The sequence below is a fragment of the Microtus oregoni genome, unplaced genomic scaffold, assembly GCF_018167655.1.
Source record: "Microtus oregoni isolate MIOR12 unplaced genomic scaffold, Mior012 000028F_ref0000031, whole genome shotgun sequence".
In the NCBI taxonomy this organism is placed as follows: Eukaryota; Metazoa; Chordata; class Mammalia; order Rodentia; family Cricetidae; genus Microtus; species Microtus oregoni.
Window position 1 is genome coordinate 22,810,861 of NW_024543087.1, and position 18,025 is coordinate 22,828,885.

The following is an 18,025-nucleotide window of genomic DNA, read 5'->3' on the forward strand; positions in this document are numbered from 1 at the left end:
GCCACCACTGCCTGGCATGTATGGCTGACTAGAATGGTTGCTTTGCACTGACCTTCAAGCAAACTTTATTTATTAAAACACAAATGATATACCACTATAAATTAATTTTATATATTCATAATCTTGCCTTAGATAGGGTAATAGGTTTTCTATCCCCCAATAATAGGTTTCTCCACCAGTGCAGTAAGCCAGATCAAGGAGAACTAAAAAAGTATAGCAGGTTTATTTGAACAAAGCAACTCCCAGGTGGCTTCTCCAGTCCCAGAGACTGAGGCCAGAGAAGTCACATGCCCAAACTAAAGCAGGGAGATTATACAGACTGTAGACAAAGGGTGATGATGTGCCTACCACAAGCTGGGTTTGTGCCCAAGTGTGCTCAAAAGCTTGGGCTGCTGGCAGCAATAGGGGAGGAAGTTGTCATAGTCACCAGGAATGAGGAACTGGACTTTTTGGCACCTTTTTTTAATGCTGTAGATTTCTCTGAGAAGGTGCAGTTTGGAAAATAAAAGAAAGGAATGGGGCTTTCCATATCATGCAGGGGCGAGCTGGAGCTTCCAGCCAAACACAGATTAATAGACATCTGAACTGTTTTTAATGTCCTTTCTGTTTTTGTTTTCCTTTTGGAACCAGGTTGTTCAGAGGATATTCTACACAGTCAACAGATCTTGGAGTGGAAAAATTACTTCAACAGAGATAAGGAAAAGCAACTTTTTACAAGTATGTCTGTCATAAAGATACATAAAGAACAATTTTATAATTTTACTTTACTTAAATTTATTTTTTCTTATTCTATTGCAAAACACCGACTATCACTGTTTCCAGGATGTAAGCACTTATCAATTACCCGTGTGGTGGGGAGGGGCTGCTAAGGTAAAATAATATGGGATTTCTGCCTGAAGGCATACAATATGAAACAAAAACACAAATGCGCTTCCACACCTGAATTGATAGATATGCCTAGAAGGTGCAGAGGAAGCCTCAGAAGGATCAGCATGTGATCTTCATCTTGGTGAATATCAGAAGTTTACCAGTTTAGCAATGGAAAGGGGTTTCCAATAGCAGCAGCAACACAAGCCAAAGCCAGAGACAGAAAGTGTCCTTGTGTTCAAGAACTTCTCACCAGTGGAGGTGTCAACAAGGTGGGAAAACTGGGCTTACCAAAGAAATGAACATTCATGGACTTGATTCCTCGGTAATGACTCTATCTTGTTGCTGCTGGAAGTACTACATCTTATTCAGTTATTTTATCAAAAAAAAAATGACTGACCACTAGTGGGAGCCTTTTACTGCGGTAATCTTGATACCTCATTGTTTATGCTTCTATAAATGTAAAGAAAATGGAATGGTCCACACATTTGAAAGAAAAATATATATATTTTAAATGGATCATACTAAATGAAGCTTATACTGATAACAGTCCCTTATTACTCTATATTTGCCCTATCTTCATCTCCATATGAAAAGACTGGAGACCTAGAAAAATAGCAATCCATAACGGATAGAAAAAATAATTTTATTATTCTAAAATAGTAGTTCTTAACCTTAGAAACTGAACAACCCTTTCATGAGAGTTGCATATCAGATATTATGATTCATAACAATTGCAAAATTAGTTATGAAGCAACAACAAAAATAGTTTTATGGTTGGGAGTAATCACAACATGAAGAACTACATTAAAGAGTCACAGCATTAGGAAGGTTGTGAATCACTGTTTAAAATGAACAGTCATCGCTGGGCGATGGTGGCACACACCTTTAATCCCAGCACTCGGGAGGCAGAGGCAAGCAGATCTCTGTGAGTTCGAGACCAGCCTGGTCTACAGAGCTAGTTCCAGGACAGGCTCCAAAGCCAAAGAGAAACCCTGTCTCGCCAGACCCAAAAAGAGGAACATGGGATGTACTCACTCATATTTGGTTTCTAGCCATAAACAAAGGACATTGAGCCTCTAATTAGTGATCCTAGAGAAGCTAAATAAGGAGAACCCAAAGAAAAACATATAGGCATCCTCCTGAATATTAACCTTCATCGGGGGATGAAAGGAGACAGAGACAGAGACCCAATTTTGAGCACCGGACAGAAATCTCAAGGTCCAAATCAGGAGCAGAAGGAGAGAGAGTACGAGCATAGAACTCAGGACCGCGAGGGGTACACCCACACACTGAGACAATGGGGATGTTCTATCGGGAACTCACCAAGGCCAGCTGGCCTGGGTCTGAAAAAACCTGGGATAAAACCAGACTCGCTGAACATAGCGGACAATGAGGACTACTGAGAACTCAAGAACAATGGCAATGGGTTTTTAATCCTACTGCACGTACTGGCTTTGTGGGAGCCTAGGCAGTTTGGATGCTCACCTTACTAGACCTGGATGGAGGTGGGTGGTCCTTGGACTTCCCACTGGGCAGGGAACCCTGATAGCTCTATGGGCTGACAAGGGAGGGGAACTTGATTGGGGGAGGGGGAGGGAAATGGGGGGAGGTGGCGGGGAAGAGACAGAAATCTTTAATAAATAAATAAACGAGGGAAAAAAAGAAAAACCAAAAAAAAAAAAAGAACATTATCCGAGGAGGGGAAAAAATAAAATAAAATAAAATGAACAGTCATCATCACAATCATTGTTGATATTTATTGAAAATCTGGTACCTGCCTGGGCTATTAGTAGGTATTATAAAATGGATTAAGAAGGTAGAAATTTTCTTAAAAACTCAAAATGGTTTTTTCCTTTTTTATTTTATGGGTATTGGTATTTTGTCTGCATGTATGTCTGTGTGAAGATGCTGGATCCCCTGGGAACTGGAGTTACAGACAGTTGTGAGCTGCTATATGGGTGCTGGGAATTAATTGAACCAGGTTCTCTCGAAGAGCAGCCATGACTCTTAATCACTGAGCCATCTCTCAAGCCTATCCCTCTTTGGTTTTTCAAGACAGGATTTCTCTGTGTAACACTTGCTGTCCTGGAACGCACTCTGTAGACCAGGCTGGTCTCCAACTCAGAGATCCACCTGCCTCTGCTTCCCAAGTACCAAAGTAAAGGTGTGCATCACCACCACCCAGCAATTTCTCACATTCTTTTTTTTCTTTTTTTTAATAAATTATGTTTATTGTTAGCATTCTATTTATTCATCTTTGCTTTTGAGTCAGAATATTTTTTGTGGTTAGTTTTCTTTTTTTGTTTTTGTTTTTATTTATTTATTTATTAAAGATTTCTGCCTCCTCCCCGCCACCGCCTCCCATTTCCCTCCCCCTCCCCCAATGAAGTCCCCCTCCCTCGTCAGCCCAAAGAGCAATCAGGGTTCCCTGCCCTGTGGGAAGTCCAAGGACCACCCACCTCCATCCAGGTCTATTTTTATTTTATGATCATTAGCGTTTTGCCTACATATATTTCTTTGAGGGTGTCACAAGCCCTGAAACTGGAGTTACAGACAGTTGTTAGCTGCCATGTGGGTGCTGGGAATTGAACCTGGATCCTCTCAAAGAGCAGCTAGTGCTCTTAACAGCTGAGCCATCTCTCCAGCCCCAATTTCTCACATTCTTAATGCATATATGGATATACAGTGCATACATACCTGTTACCAAGGAGATCAGAAGAAGGTGTTGGATCCCATGGAACTGGGTCATGAATCATTGTGAGCTACCATGTGGGACTGAGAACTGAACCAGATCCTCTCTGCAAGAGCAGTAAGTGCTCTTAATCCCTGAGCCAACTTTGCAGCCTTCAAATCGTTGTCATTTTAATAAATTCATTCTGTAATAATATAACTGGAGACAAGCATAGTTGAATAACTTGCATAGAAGCACCCAGCTAGCTAGTAGTTGCAGAACTGAGAGCAGAATTCAGATGTTCTTCTTCTGCAGAGTAACTTATTCCCCTCTTCCTTTATTTCCTGATCCATCTCCTTATTCTTCCACTGAGTCCATGAACAAATGCTCAAAACATTCTAACTTATGAATATATTTAGAGTAAAAAATAAGCAAAAATTGGTTTATCTCTTTACACAACATTTCATGGACTTTCCCATAGAGAGAACTCATACATCTGTATTCTTAAATTTTATTCATTTATCTTTTTATGTGTATAAATGTTTTGTCTGCATGCATGTATGTGCATCACATGTGTGCCCTCAGAAGCCAGAAGAGGGTGTCAGGTCCCCTAGGGATGGAATTATAGAGGGTTGTGAGCCGTCATGTGAGTGCTGGAAATTGAACCCAGGTCCTCTGGAAGAACAGTCAGTGCACTTAACCACTGAGTCATCTCTCCAGCCCCTGTAATCTTATTTTATTTATGTAGTATATAGTTTAGTGTTCTGAGACTCCTATATAGAGATGTTTAAATTAGTTAATTTATTTATTGGGAGTGCGGGTCACATACAAATGTTGTTGTTAGGAAGCTTGCCAGAGTTGATTCTCTCCTCCCACCATGTGGTCTCAGGTCAAAGTCAGGTCATCATTCTTGGCAACAGTGCCTTTTCCCTCTAAGCCATTCTTCTGGCCCTTCATATTCCTTTTTAAAGTATGAGGGGGAAAGATACTTACTACCCTATAAATTTGGTTTGGTGTTCTTTTTTCTTTTTTTTCTCATTATCTTTACATGATCAATTTTTTAATATTTTATTTTTAAAAAAACTATCTTTTCTTATTTTACATGCCAAATTCATTTCCCGCTCTCTCCCCTCCTCCTACTCCATCCTTCCCCCTTCTCACCTCCTTACCTCACCCCACCCCTGTCTACTCCTCAGAAAGGATAAGGCTTCCCATGGGGAATCAACAAAATCCAGCACATTGCTTTGAGGCAAGACCAAGGCTCTCCCCACTATATCTAGGCTGAGCAAGGTATCCATCCAGAGATAATGGGTTCCAAAAAGCCAGAACAAGCAGTGGTCTTACTGCCAGTGACTCCACAGTCTGCCCCAGCCATACAACTGTCACCCACATTCAGAGGGCCTAGTTTGATCCTATACTGGTTCCCTCGCTGTCAGGTGGGAGTTGGAAGACTTCCATTAGTGCGGTGAGCTGTTTCAGCGGTATCCCTCCCCATCATGGCCTTGACCTTTTTGCTTATATTCTCCCTCCTCTCTCTCTTCAATTGGACTTTGGGAGCTCAGCCCAATGCTCCACTGTGGTTCTCTGCATCTGTTTCCATCAGTTGCTGGATGAAGATTCTATGGTGACATTAAGATAGTCATCAATCTGACTACAGGGTAAGGCCAGTTCAGGCACCCTATCTACTATTGCTTAAGGTCCTAGCTGGGATCATCCTTGTGGATTCCTGGGAATTTCTCTAGTGCTAGGCTTCTTGCTAGTCCCATAATGGCTCCTTCAATAAAGATATCTCTTCCCTTGTTCTCTGTTTGTCCTCCCCACATCTTGACCACCCCATTCCCTCTGGTTCCCCTTTCCCCTTCTCCCCTCCTCCTCTTCTCTTCCCCTTCTGCCTTCCCTTCTCTCCCCATCCCTACACTCCCAATTTTCTCAGAAGATCTTGTCTATTTCCACTTCCCAGGGGGATCTATGTATGTTTCTCTTAGGATTCTCATTGTTACTTAGCTTCTCTGGGGTTGTGGACTAGGCTCTTTATCCTTTGCTTTACAGCTAGTAATCACCTATGAGTGGGTGCATCTTTCTTGGTCTGGGTTACCTCACTCAGTATGGTTTTTTCTAGTTCCAACCATTTGCATGCAAATTTCAATATATCATTGTTTTTTACTGCTGAGTAGTACTCCATTGTGTAAATAAATTTTCTTTATCCATTCTTCAGTTTAGGGGTATCTAGGTCGTTTCCAGGTTCTGGCTATTAAGAATAATGCTGCTATGAGCATAGCTAAACAAATGTCCTTGTAGTATGGTTGAGCATCCTTTGGGTATATGCCCAAGAGTAGTATTGATGGGTCTTGCAATTGATTCCCAACTTCTGAAAAACCACCATACTGATTTCCAGAATGGTTGTACAAGTTTGCATTCCCACCAGCAATGGATGAGTGTTCCCCTTACTCCACATCCTCGTCAGCATAAGCTATTATTGGTGTTTTGTATCTTAGCCATTCTGACAGGTATAAAATGGTATCTCAGAGTTGTTTTGATTTGCATTTCCCTGATGGCTAAGAATGTTAAACATTTTCTTAAGTGTCTTTTGGTCATATGAAATTCTTCTGTTGAGAATTCTCTGTTTTGTTCTATACCCCATTTTTTGACTGGATTATTTGATATTTTGATGTCTAATTTCTTGAGTTCTTTATATATTTTGAAGACCAGTCCTCTGTCTGATGTGGGGTTGGTGAAGATCTTTTCTCACTTGAGTAGGCTGTGCTTTTGTCTTACTGACTGTGTCCTTTGCTTTACAGAAGCTTTTTAGTTTCAGGAGGTCCCATTTATTTATTGTTACTCTCAGTGTCTGTACTACTGGGATTATATTTAGGAAGTGGTCTCCTGTGCCCATGCATTGGAGGCTGCTTCCCACTTTCACTTATGTCAGGTTCTGAGTGGTTGGATTTATATTGAGGTCTTTGAGCCATTTGGACTTGAGTTTTGTGCATAGGAATAGGTATGACTCTATTTGCATTCTTCTACATGCTGACATCCAGTTATGCCAGCACCGTTTGTTGAAGACACTTTCTTTTTTTAACTGTATAATTTTAGCTTCTATGTCAAAAATCAGGTATTCATAGGTGTGTGGATTAATATTTGAGTCTTCGATTTGACTATTGGTCAACCTGTTTTTATGACAATACCAAGCTGTTTTCATTCCTGTAGCTCTATAGTAGAGCTTGATGTCAGGGATGGTGATGCCTCCAGAAGTTCCTTTATTGTACGGGATTGTTTTGACTATTCTGGGTTTTTTGTTTTTCCACATGAAATTGAGTATTATTCTTTTGAGGTCTGTGAAGTATTGTGTTTGGATTTTGATGGGGATTGCACTGAATCTGTAGATTGCTTCTGGTAGAATTGCCATTTTTATTATGTTGGTCCTATCTATCCAAGAGCATAGGAGATCTTTCGATTTTCTGATGTCTTCTTCAGTTTCTTTCTTCAAAGACTTAAAGTTCTTGTCAAACAGGTCTTTCACTTGTTTGGTTAGTGTTACTCCAATATATTGTATGTTATTTGTAGCTATTGTGAATGGTGATGTTTCTCTGATTTCTTTCTCAGCTTCTTTATCATTTGTATATAGGAGGGCTGCTGATTTTTTTGAGTTGATCTTGTATCTTGCCACATCACTGAAGGTATTTATCAGCTATAGAAGTTCCCTGGTAGAATTTTGGGGGTAACTTATATATAAAATCATCATCTGTGAACAGCGAAAGTTTGACTTCTTCCTTTGCAATTGTATCTCCTTGATCTCCTTTTGTTGTCTTACTGCTCTAGCTAGAACTTCAAGAACTATGTTGAATAGATATTGAGAGAGTGAACAGCCTTGTCTTGTTCCTGATTTTAGTGGAATCACTTTGAGTTTCCATTTAATTTGATGTTGGCTGTTGGCTTGCTGTATATAGCTTTTATTATATTTAGATATGTTCCTTTTTATCATGAAGGGATGTTGAATTTTGTCAAATGCTTTTTCAGCATCTAATGAAATAATCATATGGGGTTTTTTTTCTTTCAGTTTATTTATAGTGGATTAGATAATAGATTTTCGTATGTTGAACCACCCCTGCTTGTCTGGAATGACGCCAACTATATCATGGTGGATGATTTTTTTTTATATATTCTTGGGTTCGATTTGCCAGTATTTTATTGAGTATATTTGCATCAGTGTTCATGAGGGAGATTGGTTTGTAATTCTCTTTCCTGGTTGAGACTTTATGTGGTTTCGGTATCAGGGTAACTGTAGCCTCATAAAAAGAGTGGCAATTTTCCTTTGGTTTCTATTATGTGGGACAATTTGAGGAGTATAAATATTAGCTCTTCTTTGCAGTTCTGGTAGAATTCTGTGCAAAAACCATGGGGCACTGGGCTTTTTTGGTTGGAAGGCTTTTGATGATCCTTCTATTTCTTTGTAGGTTATGGGTCTATATAAATTATTCACCTGGTCTTGATTTAATTTTGGTATGTGGTACCTATCCAGAAAATTATGCATTTCTTTCGCATTTTCCAATTTTGTGGAGTACCGATTTTTGTAGTATGACCTAGTGATTCTCTGGATTTCCTCAGTGTCTGTTGCTATGTCCCCCTTTTCATTTCTGATTTTGTTAATTTGGATGTTCTCTCTCTGCTTTTTGGTTAGTTTAGATAAGGGTTTGTCTATCTTGTTGATTTTTTTTTCAAAGAACCAGCTCTTTGGTTCATTAAAAATATCTTGAGATTCCTTCCTTTTCTGTCCATCGATATACTGCATGATTGATTACATGGCTATGCTGTAATTGATTATATATTCCTCTATTGAGGCTTAGGGCATTTTTATATTTTCTCTATTACAAGGATGTAGTGAACATCCTTGTATCTTACTCTTCTGTGCATATGAATAAGAATTTCTCTAGAATAGACTACTAAAGGAAAAATTTCTGGATCTTTGCTAAATCTTATTAACTCTTAAAAATGCTACTCATCATTTTCATTACATGTTTACTAACTAGGAAGCAGAGGAAGACCTGAGCGAGTGAGCTTCTGAGTGGATGACAGCCTGTGGAGGACTCCAAGACCAGTTAGCCCATGGGAAATTGGCAAAGGCTTTAACCATGTGAATTAGGCTCAAGAGAAATGGCAAAGCTTTTCTTGAGGCCAAGTATGTGTGTTTATGGATGGTTAATCAGTGTGTGCCAAGACTAGCAACTGTGACTTCCAACTCCTGGATATTTACAGCCTGATACTGCTCACCTACAGAGACTTCCCACTAAGAATAGCTAAACCTCAACCACCTGCCTATGTTGTACCTACTAAACATGTTAGGTTTCAGGCTAGTGCTAGAGAACCCCACCTGATCCCAGCTTTACTATATGTGTGTGCCTGTTTTGTTTCTCTGTCCAGTCTTCATTTCCTTGTTTGGGAACCCATGCAGAGCAGGATGGCAACCAACAACAGGAGTTAATTTACACTTAATACCATATCGTGGTTTTCTTTTATGTTTATGAAGGCTATAAATTTAATTTTTGCTTACTTCATAATTTTTCAATAAACAGATTTATATAACTTAATGGTTTTTCAATTTATAAAATTGTTTCCTATTGTATACATTTAAAAAATAATTTATCAGAGTAGTATTCTTTTATTTTTCTTAAAAATTTCCACCTCCTCCCATTTCCCTCCCTCTCCCCCCTTCCCCTCCCTCTCCAGTCCAAAGAGCAGTCAGGGTTCCCTGGCCTGTGGGAAGTCCAAGGTCCTCCCACTTCCATCCAGGTCTAGGAAGGTGAGCATCCCACAAAGACTAGGCTCCCATAAAGCCAGTACATGCAGTAGGATCAAAACCCAGTGCCATTGTCCTTGGCTTCTCAGTCAGCCCTCCTTGTCCGACACATTCAGAGAGTCCGGTTTGATCACATGCTCCATCAGTCCTAGTCCAGCTTGCTTTGGTGGTAATCCTCTTCGTCCTTTATGTTTTCTGCCTTGAATTCTACTTTATTTCCAATTAGTATTGGTGGCTATTTTTCTTTTTATTAACAGTTAGCTACTATGTTTGTCTGTTTTTTATAAGCCTCTTTTATTTTGAACATTTTTTTAACTTTTTATTACATTTGTGTGTGGTGTGTGAGGGCAGGTGGAGGTCAGAAGTCAGGAATCTGTTCTCTCTTTGCACAGTGTAGGCTCTGGTATCAAAGTCAATTTATCAGGCTTAGTATTAGTAGCAAGTACCCCTGCTGAGCCGTCTCATCAGCCCTATTAGACATATCTCTTATTGGGCAATATATATATTATTGCCCAATATATAATATTATATATATATATTAGTTTGAGAGATGTTTTTATAATATTTTAATAAGGAAATTTGGTCCATTTATATTTATTTTTTACCAAAACAAAAATCCGGGTGGTGATAACACATGCCTGTAGTCACAGCACTCAGGAGGTAGAGGCAGGTAGGATCTCTGCAAGTTTGAGGCCAGCCTGGTCTATAAAGAGAGTCCCAGAAGAGCCAGGGCTACACAGAGAAACCTAGTGTCAAAAAAAAAAAAATGAAATCAATCCTTTGTCAGATGTGGAATTGGTGAAGATCTTTTTCCCATTCTGTAGGCTGCCATTTTGTTTGTTGACCATGTCCTTTGCCTTACAGAAGCTTCTCGGTTTCAGGAGGTCCCATTTATCAATTGTTGCTCTCAGTGTCTGTGATACTGGAAGTATATTTAGGAAGTGGTTTCCTGTGCCCATGCATTGAAGGCTGCTTCTCACTTTCTCTTCTATGAGCTTCAATGTAGTTTGTTTTATATTGAGGTCTTTGATCCATTTGGACTCAAGTTTTGTGCATAGATAATGGATCTATTTGCATTTTTCTACATGTTGACATCTAGTTATGCCAGTATCATCTGTTAAAGATACTTTTTTTTCCACTTTATAGTTTTAGCTTCTTTGTCAAAAATCAGGTGTTCATTGGTGCGTGGATTTATATCAGGGCCTTCAATTTGATTCCATTGTTTCACCTGTCTGTTTTTGTGCCAATTCCAAGTTGTTTTCATTACTATAGCTCTATATTAGAGCTTGAAATCAGGAATGGTGATGCCTCCAGAAGTTCTTTTGTTGTACAGGATTGTTTTGGCTATCCTGGATTTTTTGTTTTTCCATATGAAGTTGAGTATTGTCCTTTTGGGGTCTTTGAAGACTTGTGCTGGGATTTTGATGGGGATTGCATTGAATCTGTAGATTGCTTTTGGTAAGATTGCCATTTTTACTATGTTAATCCTACCTATTCAAGAGCATAGGAGATCTTTAGATTCTGATGTCTTCTTCAATTTCTTTCTTCAAAGACTTAAAGTTCTTGTCGAACAGGTTTTTCACTTGTTTGGTTAGTGTTACCCCAAGATATCTTATGTTATTTGTGGCTATTGTAAAGGGTGGTATTTCTCTGATTTCTTTCTCAGCCCATTTATCATTTGTATATAGGAAGGCTACTAATTTTTTTTTTAGTCAATCTTGTATCCTGCTACATTGTTGAAGGTGTTTATCAATTATAGTAGTTCCCTGGTAGAATTTTTAGGGTCACTATTATGCTATCTTCTCAGCAGCAAATAATGAAAGATTATTCAAAGAACTCAAGAAATTAGACATCAAAAGACCAAATAATCCAATTTAAAAATGGAGTACATCTAAACAGAAAACTCTCAATAGAAGAAAATCAAATGGCTGAAAGACACTTTAGGAAATGCTCAACATACTTACTCATCAGAGAAATGCAAATCAAAACTCTGAGATACCATCTTTACACCTATCAGAATGGCCAAGATCAAAAATTCTGATGACAGCTTATGCTGGAGAAGATGTGGAACAAAAGGAACACTCCTCCATTGCTGGTGGGAGTGCAATCTTGTACAGCTGCTTCGGAAATCAGTATAACAGTTTCCCAGAAAATTAGGATTCAGTCTACCTCAAGACCAGCAAAACCACTCTTGGGCATATAACCAAAGGATGCTCACTCACACCACAAGGACATTTGCTCAACTATGTTCATAGCAGCATTAGCCGTAATAGTCAGAACCTGAAAACAACCTAGATGCCCCACAACCAAAGAATGGAAAATGTGATACATTTACACAACACAGTGATCAAAAACAATGGCATCTTGAAATTTGCATGCAAATGGATGGAAGTAGAAAAAAACATCCTGAGTGAGGTAACCCAGACCCAGAAAGACAAATATAATATATACTCACTCATAAGTGGATAATAGACATTAAGCAAAGGACAACCAGCCTGCAGGCTACAACCCCAGAGAACCTAGGTAACAAAGAGGACCCTAAGAGACATATATGGATCCACCTAGAAAGGGGAAGAAACACAAGATCTCATGAGTAAATTTGGAGCATGGAGGGTAGAAGGCGAGGGAGGAGGGTGAAGGGGAATGGGGGAAAATATATAGCACATTCCTGTCCAAACAATTAAAATGAAAAGGATTTTTTAAAAAGGAAAGAGGGAAGGAAGGAGGGAGGGAGGAAGAAGGAAAGAAAGAAGAAAGAAAACACATACAAAATGTTCCTGGTTTGGTACCAAAAGCAAAATTCTAATTAATGAACAGATGTTTTCTAGACTCTAAAATAGCCACAGGTAGTTGTGCATCATTTAAAATTTGTTTTATTCATACCATTTCAGACCCTGGCCCTTTTGGAGGAAGAAGAAGATATAAACCAAATCACAGATTACTTCTCTTATGAACATTTCTATGTCATTTATTGTAAATTCTGGGAACTAGATGGTGATCATGACCTGTACATCAGCCAGGCTGATCTATCTCGATACAATGACCAGGGTGAGTGACTGATTCTAAAGATGCTAAAACTAACCCTTTTGTCAATGTTGTATAAATTGTCTCCCCTCATTATGAGAAATTCCCTTTCTTAAATTCTATTAGTAAGTCTCTGTATAGGGCCCATAATTTTTAAATGAGAATGGACAAAGATAAATTTTTTATGTGTTCACTCTGTAGACCAGGCCGGCCTTGAAATAACAGAGCGCAGCCTACCTGTGCCCCTCCGGTGCTGGGGTTAAAGGTGTGCACCACCAACCCTAGCCAAAGGTCAGTTTTCAACCTTAAGAGGCCAGAGTTTTAAGACTACAGTTTTAAAGGTGGAAAGTCTTTGTACTAATTTGTATCATTATGATGACGAGTCTCAGGTCAGCCTTGGCTATGCACCTTCCTGTTAACCATGTTTGTGAGCCAGCCTGCAGAGATCACACAACCCATGGGCTCTGAAGCCCTCTCCTGGACTTAATGCCATTGTTTCCAGATACTGTATGAACTCACTGGATTGATGTTAATGATATGGTGAAGGGGACATTAAAACACCACATTTTTGTCCACTCACCAAATTTTGCTCTAGAACATGGTCTTTAGTTTTAGAATAATAAACCTTCCAAAGCTAAAAGAATCTTTTTTAAAAGGTGGTAAGGAGCAGGAGTGTTGGCTCAGCAATTAAGAGCACTTTACTACTCTTGCAGAGAACCTTGAGCTCCATCCCCACCACTTACATCGCAGCTCACAAATGTCTGTAGCTCCAGTGCCAGGAGATTTGTTCTCCATGGGCACCAGGCACTCATGTGATGCATGTACATACATATATATACATACATGCAGACAAAACACTCATACATAGAAAGTAAAAATAAATTGGCTTTAAAGATGTTAGTGTTAGAATTTAATATTTTTTGCAGTTTCTATATAGCCTTCTTATTTGTCTCTAGTATAAAATATTTATTCATTAGTCAAAGTTCAACTGTAGAGGCTTCTGTTGGCTTATCCTGACACACATATTTCTAATTTTCCTAGCCAAATTGACTCATCTTTATGTTGACTATACCTTACTCTAAAAAGAATAGATGCTGGGAGGTGCTAACCCTCTATTGAAATCCCTGGTAGTCCTTAAATTTTAGAGTGCATTCCATTGTCTGGGGTACTTGTTAAAAGAACAGGTCTAGAGATCTCTGGCCTTACCTTGCCTCTTCTCTCCTCTCCCCTCCCTTCTTCTTCATTCCTCTTCCCTCCCCCCCCCCCCTTTTTTGGCTATTTGAATATAGAAAGAGATAGTGCTAATACATTTTCTAAGGTCTATCATCAAAGACAAAACATACTATCTGAAGATACAATTGTTACTGAGAAGGTAGCTCAGTGGAAGGTTGCTTGACTAGCATGTGCAAAGCCCTGGGTTCAGTGCCCCAGTAGAAGCAATAACAATAGCCAAAGGCCATTAACTGTCTCTGTAAATAAAGCCTATTGACGGTATTTCTTTTAAATATTGTATCTGAGCCTCTGTAGAATGGGAATGTAAGAAAAGCATGTTTATGGTGTGTCTTGGTAACTTTTATAAAGCTGCTCTGGAGTACTCGCCATCATCTTACATTGGTTCAGGAGCTGCACAATCTGTTTCCCTTGAACTGAATGCTAGGATAAAATTTGTCTTGTTTTAGAAAATTAGTTTTGTTTTATTGGATACCAAGATCAATACAAATTCTGTGTATTTTTGTCTTAGCTGTCAGGATGTTCAGAATTAACTTAGAACTCAACTAGATAAATAACTAAATAGATGTCAGGTACATTCACTTGCCTGATCTTTTTTTTAAATTAGTGACTGATAATTTAAACCTACCTTATTTTTCTAAAAAGTATAAATTATGCATAAGTAAGAATTTATTCCTGCACAAGTGGGGGTGGGGCCTTCAAGGTTCCACCCTTGACAGAGGAGATTTTGATTGTTGAGCAGTACTGAGGGAGGAAGATTTACTCTCCTTTGGGTATTTTGCCCATACACACACCTGCATATGAGAAGATACAGACTCATGGGTTTAATGACCTAAAAATGGAGGCCATGGAATAGGGAGAGAGACAGACTAAGAGACACTGGAATTATAGAGAGGTAACTTATGGTGAATGGATAGGTTCGAAATACACTGTATAATTATATGAAATTTTCAATGAATAAATTTTTTTTTTAGAGAATTTAGGGGTTGGGAGTGTCACTGAGTTGACAGAGTGCTTGGCTAGCATATACAGGCCTGGGTTTGATTTCCAGTACCATGTAAACTGTGTACAGTGGTGCACACCTATACTCCCAGCTCTCAGTGGTAGAAGCAGGAAGATCAAAAGTTCAAGGTCATCCTCAGTTATATAGCAAAATAGTGTTCACCCTGGGATATATAAAATCCTGTCTCAAAAAAGAAAAGAATTTAACTGTTGATATTCTCACTGTGGAAGATTGTTAAATGGCTCAGGGTTAACTTTAGCAAATAAAAACAAATTTGTCAGGAATATTTCTAACTAACTAATTTTTATTTACATTTAGCTTCATCAAGTAGAATTATTGAAAGAATATTTTCGGGAGCAGTAACAAGGTATGAAAATTTTTTAAATTTGAATTTTATTTAGTGGGCTAACAATAAGTAATAGAAAGTGAAATAAAACAATTTGAGTTTTAAAATGAAATATACCATTGCAGCAGTCTCTCACTTTAGCAAAGCTTTCTGCATAATTTAGCGGGGCTTTTAATCAAATTATATCTAAAAAGCATAAAATCATGGCCTAATAAAAAATATTAATTCCTTAATATTATTGCAATGGCAAAATATAAGTAACAATATCTGATTCCATTGATTATCAAATTAGAAACCTGGGCTAAACCTACTGGCATGGGCCTATAATCCCCAGATACTTAGTAGGCTGAGGCAGGAGGTTCACAAACTGAAGCCTTCTTGGACCACACAGTCAGTTCAAAGTCTGCCTAGGCAATTTAATAAGACCTTTCAATAACAGTAAGCTGGACATGGTGGCAGATGCCTTTAATCTCAACACTTTGGAGACATAAGCAAATGGATCTCTGTCGGTTCACAACCATTCTGGCCTGTATATTGAGTTCCAGCCACTAAAGGCTACATACTGAGACCCTGTCTCATAAAAATTATTTAATTAATTAATTAATTAAATAACAAATTAAAAGTAAAAAGAAGGATAAGGATGTAACTCGGAGGTAGAGTACTTGCTTGCCTTGTATTAGGCTTTAAGTTCAAACTCTAACACCACAAAAGCAGCATAATTTTTTTCCGTTTAGGCAAATACCTTCTAGTTGGACCTTGTAGGCCTTAGAAAATAAGACAGGCTTCAAAGGGGTTGCACTTTCTAAACTATCCAGCTTTATGAGTTTTTTTTTTAATTTAGTACATTTCTAAACAGTGGTGTTATTTTATTTCTTAATTGCTCAGGAAATTTCATAACTATGTTTTTTTCAGAGGAAAGACAGTACAAAAAGAGGGAAGGATGAGCTATGCAGATTTTGTTTGGTTTTTGATTTCTGAGGAAGACAAACGGAACCCTACCAGGTAAGTTTTTGTTGTGTAAACACATGCACAAAGCTTAGAAAGAGCATGGTGTCTGCCTAGTAAAGTGACCAGGCCTAGCCATAGCTCAGCATATAAAAATGCAGAGAATCTTACCTTCAGCCCCAGCACCCTTGTGGTGGCTCAGGACCATTCTTAGTTACAGTTCCAGAGGGTACCAAACACACACTGCTGCACACACATGTGTGCAGGCAAAACGCTCATACACATAAAGTAAAAATAAAATCTTTTTAAGATAACAGGGGCTAGAGAGATGACTTTGTGGTTTAAGAGCACCTCTTTCTCTTCTAGAGGCCTGAGTTCAATCCAACACTTAAGTCAGGTGGTTCACAACTGCCTATAACTCCAGAGGAGACCCACTTCTGCTTCTAGCCTCTGCCATTATCTACACACACAGGCATGAAAATAATAACTATTTTAAATTCATACATAGATAGAACAAATACTACTAGATGGAGTTAAATGACATCATAAATAATTGTTCTTAAACATTTACAAAACATTTCATCCATGCATTATAGAATATACATTCTTCTCAACAGCGTATAGTACTTTGTCTAAAATAAATTATATATTACTACATAAAGCAAGTCTGCATAAATATTGGAAAATTCAATTAACTTTTTGTATTCTATCTGACCACATAAAATATAGCTAGTAATTAATAGCAAGAGAAACTTAAAAAAAAACTCTTAAATTTGTGGAGATTAAACAATATTGGATGATGAGTGCGTCACTAAAGAAACAAAGAAGCCACAACATATAAAACCTATTGGATGGAAAAGGTCGTCCCTAAGGGATGATTATGGTTCCACGGGCCTTAAAAAAAAACTAGATCTTAAGACCTTGGAAAGGCAAAAGCAGTAGATGGAAATAAACCATCAAGAGCAGGGCAAAATTAATGACAGATGAAAAATACAAAAGATGGATGAAAGAATTGTCTCTTTGAAAATAAAATTAATATTGATTGAGAAAACCAAAACAAAATTAGAAATTAAAAGAAACACATTACAATAGATACCACTGAATTTAGAAAATTATAATGGCATAACTTAAAAAACTTAACAATTTTTTACTCCATTAAATAGAAAAGTCTAAAATTTAAGTGTATAGATTATATATATGTATATATATAAACTACCTATGTAAAGCCAAGATACTATAATATAAAAACATCTATGATAAATAATCAGATCAATTAAAAATGATAATAAAATCCTCAACAAAAAGTAGTCTAGTTCTGGGGCAGGAGAGATGGCTCAGAGGTTAAGAACACATACTGCAGAGGACCAGAGTTCAGTTCCCAGCACCATGTCAGGTGGTTCACACCACCTGTTCCTCCAGCTCCAGGGAACAATGCTTCTCATCTCCATGGACTCCTGCACTTGCATGCACATACGCCTACACAGACACACATAAAACTGAGCACTTAGTTTTTGAAAATACACACCTAAAAATAATTATCTAAAAATCAAGTAGCTCAGGTATAGATGGATTTGCTGCAGAATTCTACCAGACCTTTAAAGAACTAATACTCATCCTCAAATTATTCCATAAAGTGGAAAAAGAAAATACACTTCCTAGCTCTTTTTGTGAAATCACCATGCCCAGCCAAGACTATAAATTGTGCCTTTACAAATCTGAAGAATGCTGGGCAGTGGTGGTTCACGCCTTTAATCCCAGCATTTTGGTGGCAAAGGCAGGTGGATCTCGTGAGTTGAAGGCCAGCCTGGTCTACAAAGCGAGTTCTAGAACAACGAGAGCTGTTACACAGAAAAACCCTGTTTAAAAAAAAAAAAACTGCAAGAAGGCAGGGTGTGGTGAGCACACCTTTAGTCCCAGCTCTTGGGAGGCAGGCTGATCTCTCTGATTTCCAGGTCTGTCTGATCTACATGATTCCATATTAACCAGGACTATACAATGTGAGACACCCTCAAAATAAGGTAAAACAAAGGTTAAAAAAATCTGAATGAAAAGCACTAATAATCTTTAATTCTAGAATTAGCCAAAATACCAAAGTAGAAGTTAGAAAAAGGAACCTTTTCCATATCCAAGATCTGAGTCAGG

At 38.3% G+C, this 18,025-nt stretch overlaps 1 protein-coding gene across 6 annotated transcripts in view; it reads left to right on the forward strand.

Annotated features, from left to right (window-relative positions):
- Positions 1-18,025, forward strand: part of Ppp2r3a (protein phosphatase 2 regulatory subunit B''alpha) — a 153,214-nt gene that overhangs the window by 102,397 nt on the left and 32,792 nt on the right. For all 6 annotated transcript variants that reach the window (XM_041677106.1, XM_041677109.1, XM_041677107.1 and 3 more), the window contains 4 exons: positions 631-717; positions 12,227-12,383; positions 14,911-14,959; positions 15,851-15,940. In XM_041677106.1, coding sequence (XP_041533040.1) covers positions 631-717; positions 12,227-12,383; positions 14,911-14,959; positions 15,851-15,940 — 383 coding nt within the window. The remainder of the gene's footprint in view (positions 1-630; positions 718-12,226; positions 12,384-14,910; positions 14,960-15,850; positions 15,941-18,025) is intronic.